The sequence below is a fragment of the Gymnoscopelus microlampas genome, assembly GCF_963454915.1.
Source record: "Gymnoscopelus microlampas genome assembly, chromosome: 9".
NCBI classification, from domain to species: domain Eukaryota; kingdom Metazoa; phylum Chordata; class Actinopteri; order Myctophiformes; family Myctophidae; genus Gymnoscopelus; species Gymnoscopelus microlampas.
In genome coordinates this window covers 11,381,778-11,394,937 of record NC_139946.1, presented here as the reverse complement: position 1 = coordinate 11,394,937, position 13,160 = coordinate 11,381,778, and the positions used below count along the sequence as shown (strand labels likewise).

The 13,160-nt window shown below is 41.3% G+C and overlaps 1 protein-coding gene across 1 annotated transcript in view; it reads left to right on the top strand.

The window, feature by feature from the left end:
- The window catches only part of polrmt (polymerase (RNA) mitochondrial (DNA directed)), a 91,955-nt gene that overhangs the window by 62,707 nt on the left and 16,088 nt on the right, over positions 1-13,160 (top strand). The window contains exons 16-18 of the mRNA XM_084066473.1: positions 6,226-6,278; positions 11,450-11,548; positions 12,738-12,810. Coding sequence (XP_083922599.1) covers positions 6,226-6,278; positions 11,450-11,548; positions 12,738-12,810 — 225 coding nt within the window. The remainder of the gene's footprint in view (positions 1-6,225; positions 6,279-11,449; positions 11,549-12,737; positions 12,811-13,160) is intronic.

The following is a 13,160-nucleotide window of genomic DNA, read 5'->3' as shown; positions in this document are numbered from 1 at the left end:
GCATTTCTTTCATCCTCGCCTCTTACATCATTGCTTATGCTTTACCGTGGTCTAACCTGTATTTGATGACCTGAAATGGGAGTTGAAGGAGAGCGATGCACAGGCGTCCCCTTCCGGCCCACCTCCATGTCAGTGATTGATGAGATACGGATAGATTGTATGAGGCAGATACTAATGGAGCTTTACCACGCCGTGCTTCTATCTTCATGAGTTATAACGTTTGATCATGTTTCTGGCATGCGTCACACACTGACCTTCAGTGTGCCGTCAAGCAGTTGCAGTTGCCTGGAGGCCAGCTAAAATACTGTATATATTCATTCACCAGTAGAACCAGTAGAAGTATGCCCTTTATGATTCATTTTAAAATGAATGGAAGCATCATTTACAAAAACACATATCTTACTATCTTACTATCTTATCATAGGGTAATGATGAGGGAACAACAGACAATATTGTTTACACTGAACTATTTTAATTAACTTTGAGCCAAGAGGAGGAAATTGACTATTTAGAAGGGATGACAAAGGAAATATTCGAAGACTATGATGAATTAGAGCGCTGCAATAGTGTCTTTTTTTTTTTTTTTTTTTTAAGATTTGTTTTTGGCATTTTATTGCTTTATTGGAGAGGGACAGTGAAAGTATGACGACAGGAAGAATGGGGAGAGAGAGATGGGGGAAGACATGCAGCAGAGGCCGTCGGGAACGGGACGCGAACCCGCGGCACGCTGCTATTAGGGATTTTCAACCAGGGTGCCTAGACCGCGACGCCACGGCCTAGGCCCTGCAATAGTGTCTTGACTTTGAGCCACGCAAATGCCAGGCAGGTAGAAAGAGAAGAATTGGAACAATATAAGGTTGGGGCCTAAATGTGAGGGCCGCGAAGCATCTCCTCACACCAGGCTTTGGTGTTTTGGGTCTCTTGACCTGTATTTGTTAAACTAGATGTGAGGGCCGCAAACCGGCCCTGACATCTAGTCATGATAATTGAAAGAAGACTTAAAACTAGCGACTGAAAACATAAAGTATTTATGAAAATGTTTACTACGGTAATAAAACCAAATTTCCGCATTGGCTTCATTTTCATGGGCGGATACTTGCCGCCTGGCTGCAACACCTTCATGCGAGGACATAATAAGTTAGTTATCACAGAGACACAGCCATATTGTAGTTGTTTCCCCTGAAACGCCCCCCCCATGAGGCCAAGCATGCTAGCAACAATATGAGGGCACAGTAACCTCTGTAAAGGGGGCTGGGGAGGGAGGTTCACATCACAGAACTCCCGGATCCTCAATGTTCATCATCCCCACAGAGATAGAAGTACAGTAGGCTCAAATGAGGGTGCAAGTACCTTGAAATCAAAATTAAAGAAAGTAATTTTGTTCTTCTTCGGTGTTTACACACCTGGAGCAAATGAATTAACGAGCGACATGAAGCAGCGCTGACGGCCGGGCAATGATTCACACTCGTCAGCCCCTCTGCCCCAGCTGTGTGAAAATGAGAGAGGAGGAAAAAAGAAACAGGGCAGGGCGGCGCTTATGATCCCATAGCATGGGAGGATGGCCGCGGTTAAGAGTATGGGAAAGTCTCGGGGGAACTCTCCCCATTGGCTTAAAGGACGGGGAAGTCTCCCCATTGGCTTAAAGGACAGCCAATGATGAAAAAGTGTTGAGAAAGAGTTGACTAGCCAGTCTCTTCTTAGACCCGGCACTCTTCGAGCACCTGGTAAAAATACCGCAGCAGCAGTCTCTGACAAACGGACACGTTTTGGCCACTCAGGCCCTCATCAGCGTTTGCCCCGCCAAGGTGCATGTGACCTACTGTATGTATAGTCTTTTTGCAGTCATTCTGCCAATCACAAAATATTAAATATTATTGGTACTTCTCAAATTACAAACCCACAAGAATACTGTCAATTATAGGCTACTACTATAGAAAGCAATTCAACATTAACTCTTCGTCAAGTCCTTTTGGACATTCGGTCTTCAACGTGTGGATCCAATAAGCTTCTCTCTGTAATAGTAAACGGTCGCTATAACACCTTTTTAAAGGATTCACCAATTCAGACAGACAGACAGACAGACAGTGAATTCATAGATATATACATGAATGAATGTAACCATCATTATAACTATAATACTGTAATGTTTAAAACCCTGCAATTTACCAAAAATACCAAATCTTATTTGGGACGCATACACTTTCCCTGGGACTCATATTCAACTCCACCCATGGGTCCCGGAATTGCATTAAATTGAAAGCCTAGCAACATGACTTCATAGACTTCATGCTGAGAATATGAAAGTGGTCTAATTACTGTGGATATGATGGCAGTGAAATGCTGAATCATTTGACACACAAACAAAAAACACGTCATAATCATTCATCAGCATTTGAGCCAGTGCAGTGGTTCTCAATTTTTTCAGGCTGTGACCCCCCAAAATAATCATATTTTAACTGGGGACCCCCCCACCCTGATAAGCATTTGGAATGTAGGAGGTGAGGCAATGCATTTTGTTTGACTCCACAGATAAATATTGTGAAAATAGCAGATCTACAAGCGAGGCACTGTGATCTTGTAGATCCGTTTTTTTTCCCCTCTTATATTTAACAATTTGGCCAATGTTTGACCAGTTTTTATAGGATAGTTTACTTAGTTACTTAGTTTACTTTTGATGCAGTAATGGTCTCATCTTTTCTTGCTTTTTTGTTTTAGGTATTAAAAAGGGTCTTAAACGTCCTAAATTGTCACTCATCTGGGGACCCCCTTAAAATCATGAGGGCACCCCCCTGGGGTTCTCAACCTGTAGGGGTTCGTCACTGACGAAAACTCTGATAGACTCAACGAACGGGCAGGACGATGGACGGACAGACACTCAAATACGTTAAAATAAATAACAGTAATAAAAATACAATAATAAAATACAAGGTAAACAGGCTAATGTTATGAGTTGGTGCCAGGGTGACAGTTTTTATCAATGGTAGGGAGACGGCCCTGCCTCAGTTGGCTCGGAATGGCAGGGCTGACTACATGGACCTGCCATACTCTACAGCAGGGGCCTTCAAAGTTTTTCAGGCCAAGGACCCCATAGCTGAGAGAGAGATGAAGATGGAAAATGTTGTTGCAGATTAAACTTAAAGCCTCAATACTTGGTAAACTTGACCGTTGGCTCTGTACTTGGTTTGCTCTTTTTTCCCTCTCCACCAAACGCCTTTACCAAATATAGCGGATCTACAAGCTCACAACGCCTCGCAGCGCAGCTTTTTTTTTGGCTAGAGTTCTCCCCTCAGAATAAGGATGCTAGGGTTGAAGTGGTTAATGTAAAAAGAAAAAAAGTTCCTATCACACAAACATTTGGTGGCCCACCTGTAGTAACTCCGAGGACCCCCTAGCGGTCCCGGACCCCCTGTTGAAGACCCCTGGTCTACAGTTAGGGACGCTGCAATCTGGGAACCCATCGCCAAATAAAAAGGAAAAACAGCGCCCTCTGCTGTTTTTTACTTTTTCACTTGGCTCTGGGGGGAGCTAAATGAAGCACCAGTGCGAAAGGAAACCGGGTTTTTTGGTCTGCCCTCACCCCTCAGCGCTCCACTTCCGGTGGTGCGCTTATGTTTTCATTCCCACTAACAATATTTCTACACGGAACACTAACACCACTTCTCCCAGAGAACATGGATCGTTTTGGTTATAAGCCCACTTGTTTCTATGATGAAAGAGCTAGTTAAAATGTGAATATCTTTCTGTGGTTTTGTCTGCTCCAAGGATGCTATTGTTAAATGAGTTTCGGTTTGTTTTCAATGGGAAGTGAGAGCAGACAGTAAATCCCGCTCACTACATTTGATTGGGTAAAGCGTGGCCTGCTTCCTGCTCTGAAGGCACTCCCACTTGTGGGCCAGTGCGTACACGTTATGACGAACCCCCCCGACAGATTCAAGCGGAGAGCAGAATCTGTTCTTGAGAGATTAGGGACTCTCTCCGTTACAAACCGCTGCTTTCATTGCTACGCTGACAAATACACAGCAGAGTACACATCAAAAAATGGGGCATTCATTATCATTTTTTCATGACGAATTGCCCCGGCAATGCGTTACAGTGAGTCGTTCACATGTGCAAAAAAGAGATAATGTCACTTAACCATGTCTGTTTCTAGTGCTTTTCCTTTGACTTTTTTTAACCATGTCTGTTTCTAGTGCTTTTCTTTTGACTTTTTTTAAGTATCCGCTGACTTTTAGGATTAATTATACAGATCCTTCCTTTGTGGGTACATTGTGATGTCCATGTGAAAAGGATTGGACATGCTGCAGCCTAATTAAGTCTATTCTCTCAAGCACACGTTGCACTGCTTCACTCAAAAGATATGAACTCCCGCTTGCAACTGTCGAGGAAATCTTGTTTGAGACACTTTTTGTATTTCTAAGATAGAAGTGTATTACTTGAGCTCTTGGGAGAAGTACCGTACATTGAGAACACTGTATCGGTATCATGAAATGTTGGTCATGGCTTTTAGGGGGGACTGCAAGGATACTACGGTATGAGTACGCAACTATGAAGTTCACTTATTACTGGTTTATGTTTACATGAGAATGTGGCTGACAAACGATACAGTCAGGGATGTAAACGCCGGTCAGTCATTAAAACGATATCTTTCACCCTGGAGTGTCATTAGTGAGGCTAAGCATCAACTCTGAACTGCACTGTTAGTCCATGAGCCAGACAAGATTTCATTATCGAAAGAGTGGGCAAAACCATACCTATATCAAATTGTTTATAGGGCCAATATAAGTAAATGAATATATGATAACCTTTCCACAGGAACAGCTTTTTCATATTTATCACACATTTCGTTATTTTCCCCATACGCACATGACAGGTGAAAAGATTACAACATTTAAAAAATAGTTATCAAAATGGAACTTCCCCAGTTGATTACTTACATGAAGACAATGATTTATCGTATTACAAGTTTTCTGAAATTGTATATTTAAATATGCAAATTATGCATTAGGAAAATATACCCGAATTTGCATAATTTTCCAGAATCAACATTGGAACATTGGACAAAGCCAGAGTCAGCATTCTTATTTCATTTTGTTAAGATGTTGGAGTCAAAGTCGAGGGAATATTCAATATCTGGCTCAATTTTGGGGCTCTGGCTCATGGACTAAATGCCTAATTTGCATATTTAAATATACAATTTCAGAAAACTCATTCATTCAATCATTGTCTTCATGTAAGTAATCAACTGGGGAAGTTTCATTATGATAACTATTTTTTAAATTTTGTAATTTTTTCACCTGTACGTATGGGGAAAATAACTAAATGTGTGATAAATATGAAAAAGCTGCTCCTGTGGAAAGGTTATCATATTATTTACTTACTGTATATTGACCCTATAAACAATTTAATATAGGTATGGTTTTGCCCACTCTTTCGATAATCATTGCTCAATTTTGAGGCTCTGGCTCATGAACTATGTAGGTTAATCTGAAGGATGAAATTAAAATGAACAAGAGTTCGTAACTAGTTGTACGAACTCTTGTTTTATTGTTGTACTGTTTTATTGGATCTTGTTTAGTCCATACACTTTTTGTATTAGCTCGTGCTCATTTGATTTTGCTGTTTTGTCTCATCTGTTTAAGAAAGTAGGTAGCTGATATATAGCACTTTTACCTTAGCGCTAGGTATACTCTTGGTTGCTTGTTTTTGCAGGAAATGCACTTAGGACTTCTGGTGATTAGTAGTTTCGTTCCCTACCTATGTTGAATGCACTTATTGTAAGTCGCTTTGGATAAAAGCGTCTGCTAAATGACTGTAATGTAATGTAATGTAATGTATAAATTATGACTTGACTCTAAAATATCAATTTGATGGAAATGTCCAACAGGTGAAACGTTATCATGCAATCATGTGCTCTCTGTGCTGATTACTTTGGACACAGTGGAATGAGTGTCTAAAGGGAAGATTATGTAACATGTCATAATGAAGTTTCATTCATCTCGCTCCACTGTTGCAGTGTAGGTTTCCAAGCAGCAGAAGCCATCTGCAGTTTTAATTACATTTAATGCTATATTTAGTTATCATTTATCATTTTAAGCGATTGTATCAAGAGCTCTGATAATCACGTTTTAGACAGAGAGACATTTATATTGATACTGGATCTCTAAAATCACAATCTGTTTATCATGTATGATTAATGTTACATTCTTCTTTGATTCCCTCCACCAGGTGCAGAATGACCTTCAACCGATCAGCTACCAGTCGTGCAGTGATTCCAGAGCGTAAGTCCTCCTGCTAATCTATCCATATTCTAGTAGCTTGCTCTCTACTCCTTCTCTCATTCAGGGGTGTTACGTAAGAAAAGGAAGTGTTTTTACAATTGTATTATTTTAATTTGACACAAATGATCAACCTCATGGATACCTTGCTACTACTGTACTGACCGCTCCCCCACTTTGATCACCATTACCTTCCTCACATGGTCCACATTTTTTAGCAAGCATATAACTAATTAGCTTGACGTAAATGTTGAGTGTCACTGTGCCAGAGAACAATCATTGTGCTTCATGCGTATTAGTTCATCTTGTCATCTGCGTTCTTTCACTGGTAATTAAAAAATATGCTTAGTAGAGCACAGATCTCCATTTCGAATGGCCAGTCGTAGTGTTGATTTTGACAGCACATTTTGACTCGTTTTAGTCATAGTCTTTTGAATCAAATTCCATTTAGTTTTAGTCATATTTTAGTCTCTGAAATGTTTTACTGTTAGTCTAGTTTTAGTCGACTAAATATCATAAGATTATAGTCGACTAAATCTACAGTTGATTTAGTCGACTAAAATGTATTTTGGCGGTGCCTTGATAATGGCGTCGTAATGGCTGATTTTACACTTGGTAAAATAGCCGATCTACAAGCTCACAACGCGTCGCGCTACGACGCGTTGTGAGCTTGTAGATCGGCTATTTTCAGAGCGCAACACCGGAGCGCAACCAAACAAATGACTTGTCTTGTTTTAGTTCTACTGGATCTCTTCTCCACTCGTCCCTCACTAACATTTTAGTCTAGTTTTTATTTGTTGACGAAATTGTCAATATATTTAGTCTTAGTTTTAGTCATGATAGCTTAGTTTTTATTCAGTTTTTATTTAGTTTTCGTCAGTGAAAAAAGGTAGTCGACGCACTTTTTGTCATAGTTTTAGTCGACAAAATCAACACTGGCCCAGTCGTAGCGAAAAGTGAAAGAGTTCTTCAACGGGAGCCCAGGACCAACCTTTCCACCAAGTTTTGTGGAAAGTTATATGCTTGTGCAAATCTGTTCAGAACTGCTCCAAGGTACGCTGCTAACATACAGACAGATGGACGAACAGAGAGACATCCCAACGTGGGCAAAAAAACATTTTCCTCGACGGAGGTACAGAGAAAGCCGCAGGAATAGAACAGGGGTTTTTGGGGAAGTGGTGAGCAGCAGGCCATCTGGAGGATGTCTGTGTGAAGGAAATAGAAGAGATGTTGATAGAGAGAGAGAAATGAGGAAGGAAACGGGACACGGGTGATTTTAGAAAGACTGACAGCCTTCCAAAGCCCCATCTTCACCCTGCTCCTCCACCGGCATCAATGCCAATGACAGCTGTAGTACTCCCCATGAATAACAAAACACCAGGCGAAGAGAAGAGAAACGGAGGAAGCGAGAGGAGGGTGAGAGGGGACAGCGATGAAGAGAGTTAAGGGAGAGCGAGAGAGGAAGATATTGTCATGGTCGGAAAGTGGAAATTTGTAAACGGACAAACCGTCAGCATTTTATAGGCTGACACAGTGTTAGACGAACGACACACTGTTTATGGTTTCTGATACTTTTCATACATACTGATAGGCACAGGAACAGGGAAGTGTTTATTGTCAGCACAGTCTGTGGAGCGTATCACACCAACATTTCACTGCACATACAGTACTTTTATGAGTGAGTTTCAAATAAAAATCTCTTTTTTACTTTCTGTAACTAAAGATCCTAGAATAGCCCTTGGAGACGGTGTGTAAGTGGGAGCCGTTTCTCCTAGCCTGGGACCAGACGAATCTGGCGATTTGGGTCTGGCACCGCTCCGTTGTGAATCCATTTCCTGCTCCCGAAGTCTGGGGTGACCAATCAGGGCCCAGTATTCAAATATGGGAGACTGTAATTGGTAGTTGGTCGTAGGTCTAACCAATTGCGTCCAGAAAAACTTCCTTATAGCCTTCTCTCCCCGTCTTATCCACTTTAAAGATGTAGTGTCCTTTACTGTGCATTGCAGTAGGAGACAACGTGAGAGGTCCTTGTTAGCTTTCAGTGACCATAGTGAATTCAGGTCAAACTGCTGACCTGCATGCCCTATAGCAGGGGTCTTCAACAGGGGGTTCCGGGACCCCTAGGGGGTCCTCAGAGTTACTACAGGGGGTCCGCCAAATCTTTGTGTTATATGATTATTATTTTTTTTACCTTAACCACTTGAACCCTAACATCCCTTTTCTGAGGAGAAAAAATAGCCGATCTACAAGCTCATAACGCCTCGCGTTTAATCTGAAACACAATTCTATACAATATAGAGGGGGTCCCTGCTTCATCTCTCTCTCAGCTAGGGGGTCCTTGGCCTGAAAACGTTGAAGACCCCTGCCCTATAGACTAGAGAGACTATTTAAGTTGCAAATCGAAACCAAATAAGTCCTACATAGTCAGGGGATATTAAAAAAGTCTTGGAATAAATTCCTTACCAAAAAAAATCTTCACCAATGTGTTTGCAAAGGTGTCTAGTAACACATCACAACTTTATTGAAATTCAGTATCCCTAGGAGAATTTTTGACAGCTCCTTAAAGTTCGAGTACCCACCATAACCTTGGTTAAAAAAAAATCCCCCAAAAAAATCCAAATTTAATTCTGTTTTAAGTAGCATGTGAGGTGTCAAATGAGGGTGTTTTTATGATTCTGAATCCATTGCAGTCATTTGTTTTGCACCAAAACCACTCCTTGGGCTAAAAACGGCCCAATCTCAATAGGCTTTTTACACAAAAAGTATACATGGCTATGGCCGTTTTTAGCCCAAGGAGTGGTTTTGGTGCAAAACAAATGATTGCAATGGATTCAGAATCATAAAAACACCCTAGTTTGACCCCTCACATGCTACTTAAAACAGAATTAAATTTTGATTTTTTTTTATTTTTTTTTTTTTTTAACCAAGGTTATGGTGGGTACTCCAACTTTAAGGAGCTGTCAAAAATTCTCCTAGGGATACTGAATTTCAATAAAGTTGTGTTGTGTTACTAGACACCTTTGCAAACACATTAGTGAAGATTTTTTTTGGTAAGGAATTTATTCCAAGATTGGAAAATATTCTGCTAATATCCCCTGACTATACAGTACAGTATGTGGACAAAATTGTTTTAACCTACTCTATGTGGTTCTTCTTTGAGCACTGAATGTTACATTAGTTAAGATTTTCTTTGGCCTTTTCAGCCTTTATTGATAGTATACAGTATACAGACAGGACATGGGGAGAGAGAGACGAAGAGTGACACGCAGCAAAGGTCGTTGGCATTGGGACTCGAATCCGCGACACGGCTGTCAGGCTGCAACGGAGCCTAGGTGCCCAGACCACTAAGCCAATCACACACAGTGTTCTCATTGTTGTCATCTGTGGTGATTTTGGCTAGTTAGAAAATCTTGGAGGTGCAAGAATTGCCGAAAGGGACTTTGGCAAAGGAATGCATTGGTTGGCTCCACAGCCATGTCATTTTGTTCTTAGCACGCTTTAGTTCAAGTGGTACAGAATTCCCTAGAGGGAAGGAGGACGGTAGTAACTGAAAACACCATAACCTGATTTAGACATTATTCAAGGTTTAGAGAGCAGACCTTTATCTGATGATCTAAGGGATGTGGTCGGTGCGTATGCAGTGAGCATGGCAGAAACATACGACGGAGCTGAGACATTCACAGATATAAAAACGATAAGAAGCACTTTAAAGTCGGTGAGCCAGTGACGAGACGATAAAAAAAGGAGTGTGTATAAAACATTCCTTTTTTTTACTCTGGCTGCAGCATTCTGAACAAGCGACTTTATGTAACACCTGCTTTGTCAGTCCAGCAGAGAGTGCATTAAGCACGAACCAGCTTTTCAGAATCTGACTGACGGGAATGATCTAACTTTAGATATGTTCCTTAGATGATAAAAGGCAGTCTTGGAGATGTTGGTGATGTGCTTCTGAAAGTTTAAGCTGAGCGTCTAAAATTACACTGACGTTTTTGGCACGCTCACAGGGTTATACTGACAGGAGAGATAACAAGGAATGAAAGCTGGTTTGGTGCCTTAAGTCCTTGGGACCTACTATGAAAATGTCTAACAATTTGAAAGGCAAATAAACACAAACTAGAGGCCATTAGAAATATTCTATTCTGCAAAATCTCTGGATAATGGGAATATATACTGTTTGTAGACAGTATTAGAAAGGTGCTTTCTCACTGCTGGTTTTGTCAACACCAAAAGGGTCTATATAAGTCTGTCTGTCCAGGGCTAATCTCCCAAACCACTGGACTGATCCACTCCACATTTCTTGCACACATATTTTATATTTCTTTTAAATATAACATACATTTTATAATGGATGTCAATGGCGGTCAGATCAGGCAGGAACCTGAACCATGTCCAGATATGGAGACAACTGAATAGTATCGAGTATTAACATCATAGATGACTGATGTCATAGACTAGCCACACCGTCATGTTGTAAGTGTATTGTAAATCAAGATAAGTCATTTTTCTGCCATCCTCTCAGCTCAGTGCCACGGCAGATTATGTTGACGATTCTACATATTTCTTCTAAACCCCAACAGTTTTCTAAAAAACGTATGTTGCTATACCAGTGGTTCTCAAACTTTTTCATAATAGTCAAGGACCCCCAAAATAATGTGTATTTGGCCGCGGACCCCCATCTCAAAATATGTTGTTCCAGGGATCCCCAGAAGCAAAGATTTTAGTTAAAAAAAAATGCTTTGAAATAATATATATTCAAAGATTTGCCCACATTTTCACGATTTTTCAAAAATAGCAGATTATTCAAAAATAGCAGATCTACAAGCTCGTAGCACGGCACCGAGTGCCGCGCTACGAGCTTGTAGATCTGCTATTTTTGAATAGCCAAAGTGTAAAATTATGCTTTTTTTTAGCTCAAATCAAAAAGTGACACAGATGCGTTCCAGGTCTTAATGGGTTAAAGTTACAAAGGATGACTCTTAGTTGGTGCCGCTGTGATTTAGCAGGTTCTATAAACAAAGGTCGTAGACAGTGGAGTCGTTGTGAACATCAAAGAACAAAACATAGCAACACAGACAAAGTGAAGGTACAGACAGCAGGTTTACAACAGGATGAGTACATGAGCTGTTTGTGTGTCTGTCTAACCTCTCACACGCTCATGTTCCAAACGTCTTTAGGAGACCAGACACGATGAAACAGAAGAATGCCTTCCCTCCTAACTTCATTCACTCTCTAGACTCTACGCACATGATGCTGACTGCTCTCCGTTGCTACAGGTATGCAACCCCCACACACACACACACACACACACACACACACACACACACACACACACACACACACACACACACACACACACACACACACATTCTTGTACTGCTACACAAAGGACATATTTCCATTGGCTATTCATTCCTTAACCTCTAGCCCAGGGGTCTTCAACGTTTCCAAGGACCCCCTAGCTGAGAGAGAGATGGCGCAGGGACCCCCCTCTATATCGTATAAAATTGTGTTTCAGATTCAACATTTTTTGTTTACGTGGTCTGCTCTTTTTTCCCTCTACACCTATACCTCTTTGCCAAAAATAGCCGATCTACAAGCTCTCAACGCCTCGCAGCTGCGAGGCAGTTTCGGCTAATGTTCCCCTCAGAAAAGGAATTCTAGGGTTCAAGTGGTTAATGTAAAAAAACTAAATCCTATCACACAAAGATTTGGCGGACCCCCTATAGTAACTCTGAGGACCCCCTAGGGGTCCCGGACCCCCTGTTGAATACCCCTGCTCTAGCCATGACCTTAACCATCACCACTACATGCCTAACCTTAAACTTATCCTTAACCTAACTCTACTCCTAGCCATAAACACAGGTCTAACCTGTCTAATTTTTCTCATCTTGCTATCCTTTATAAGGACGTTTAGTTCTCGCAAAAATAGCAGTACAAGTACACACACACACACACACACACGCACACACACACACACACACACAGTATTCAGTTTGCACACACATTTCCCCTCAAAGGACCACCATAGAAATAAGCCCTCAAGTTTTTTTTTGTGTTTTATCCTTTTGATATGCACGTTTTGTCAATAAAAATGTCAATCAATACGGATTCATTTTTCAGAACTTACTTTTCGTAAGACTTCTCCCCAGACTCCCTGGGTCTCCTGTAACTCAAAAAACCCAAATGCATTGTATTCACTCATGCAAGTAATTGCATGTATGAATACACGCAGTAATTGCATGTTCTGTACCAATTTTAGTTCATATCACATAACCGGGCCACTTGATTGATCGCTCTATACTAGGCACACACTGGGTGGTCAGTGATCTGCTGTGGCTTCAGAAAATTGCTGCCTGGATTATAGCTGTCTGTTGCTATTTGATGTACTGTATCTCTCTCTCTCTCGGTCCTCTCCTCTCCTCTCCTCTCCTCTCCTCTCCTCTCCCTTCCCTTCTCCTCTAGTGCCGGCCTGACATTCGTCTCAGTCCATGATTGTTTCTGGACCCATGCCCCCTCGGTGGACATCATGAACAAGGTATCAAACAACCTGTTTTCCTGCTAGTTCCGCTCCATGTTCCTGACGCGTGATTTGGGAACGTACGGGACCGGTTTGCAAACCCCGCCTCGCGAGTGGAATGAGGAGATTTTAGACTGAAGGAGCAGCTCTGTTAACCCCCGCATCCCTGTGATAATGATATATAGAATATATTGAAATGATTATTATTCTGGTATTGGTTGCTTTCATTGCTGTTTCCTCAGCAGAAAACCCTCCGTTCCTTTTTTTTTATTTCAATGGATTAAGTAACAGCCGTCTGCCAGCCTGCAGATGGATGGATCATGGATGCTATATTGATAATTCTCATCACCATAGTCTCAGTAGTCTGT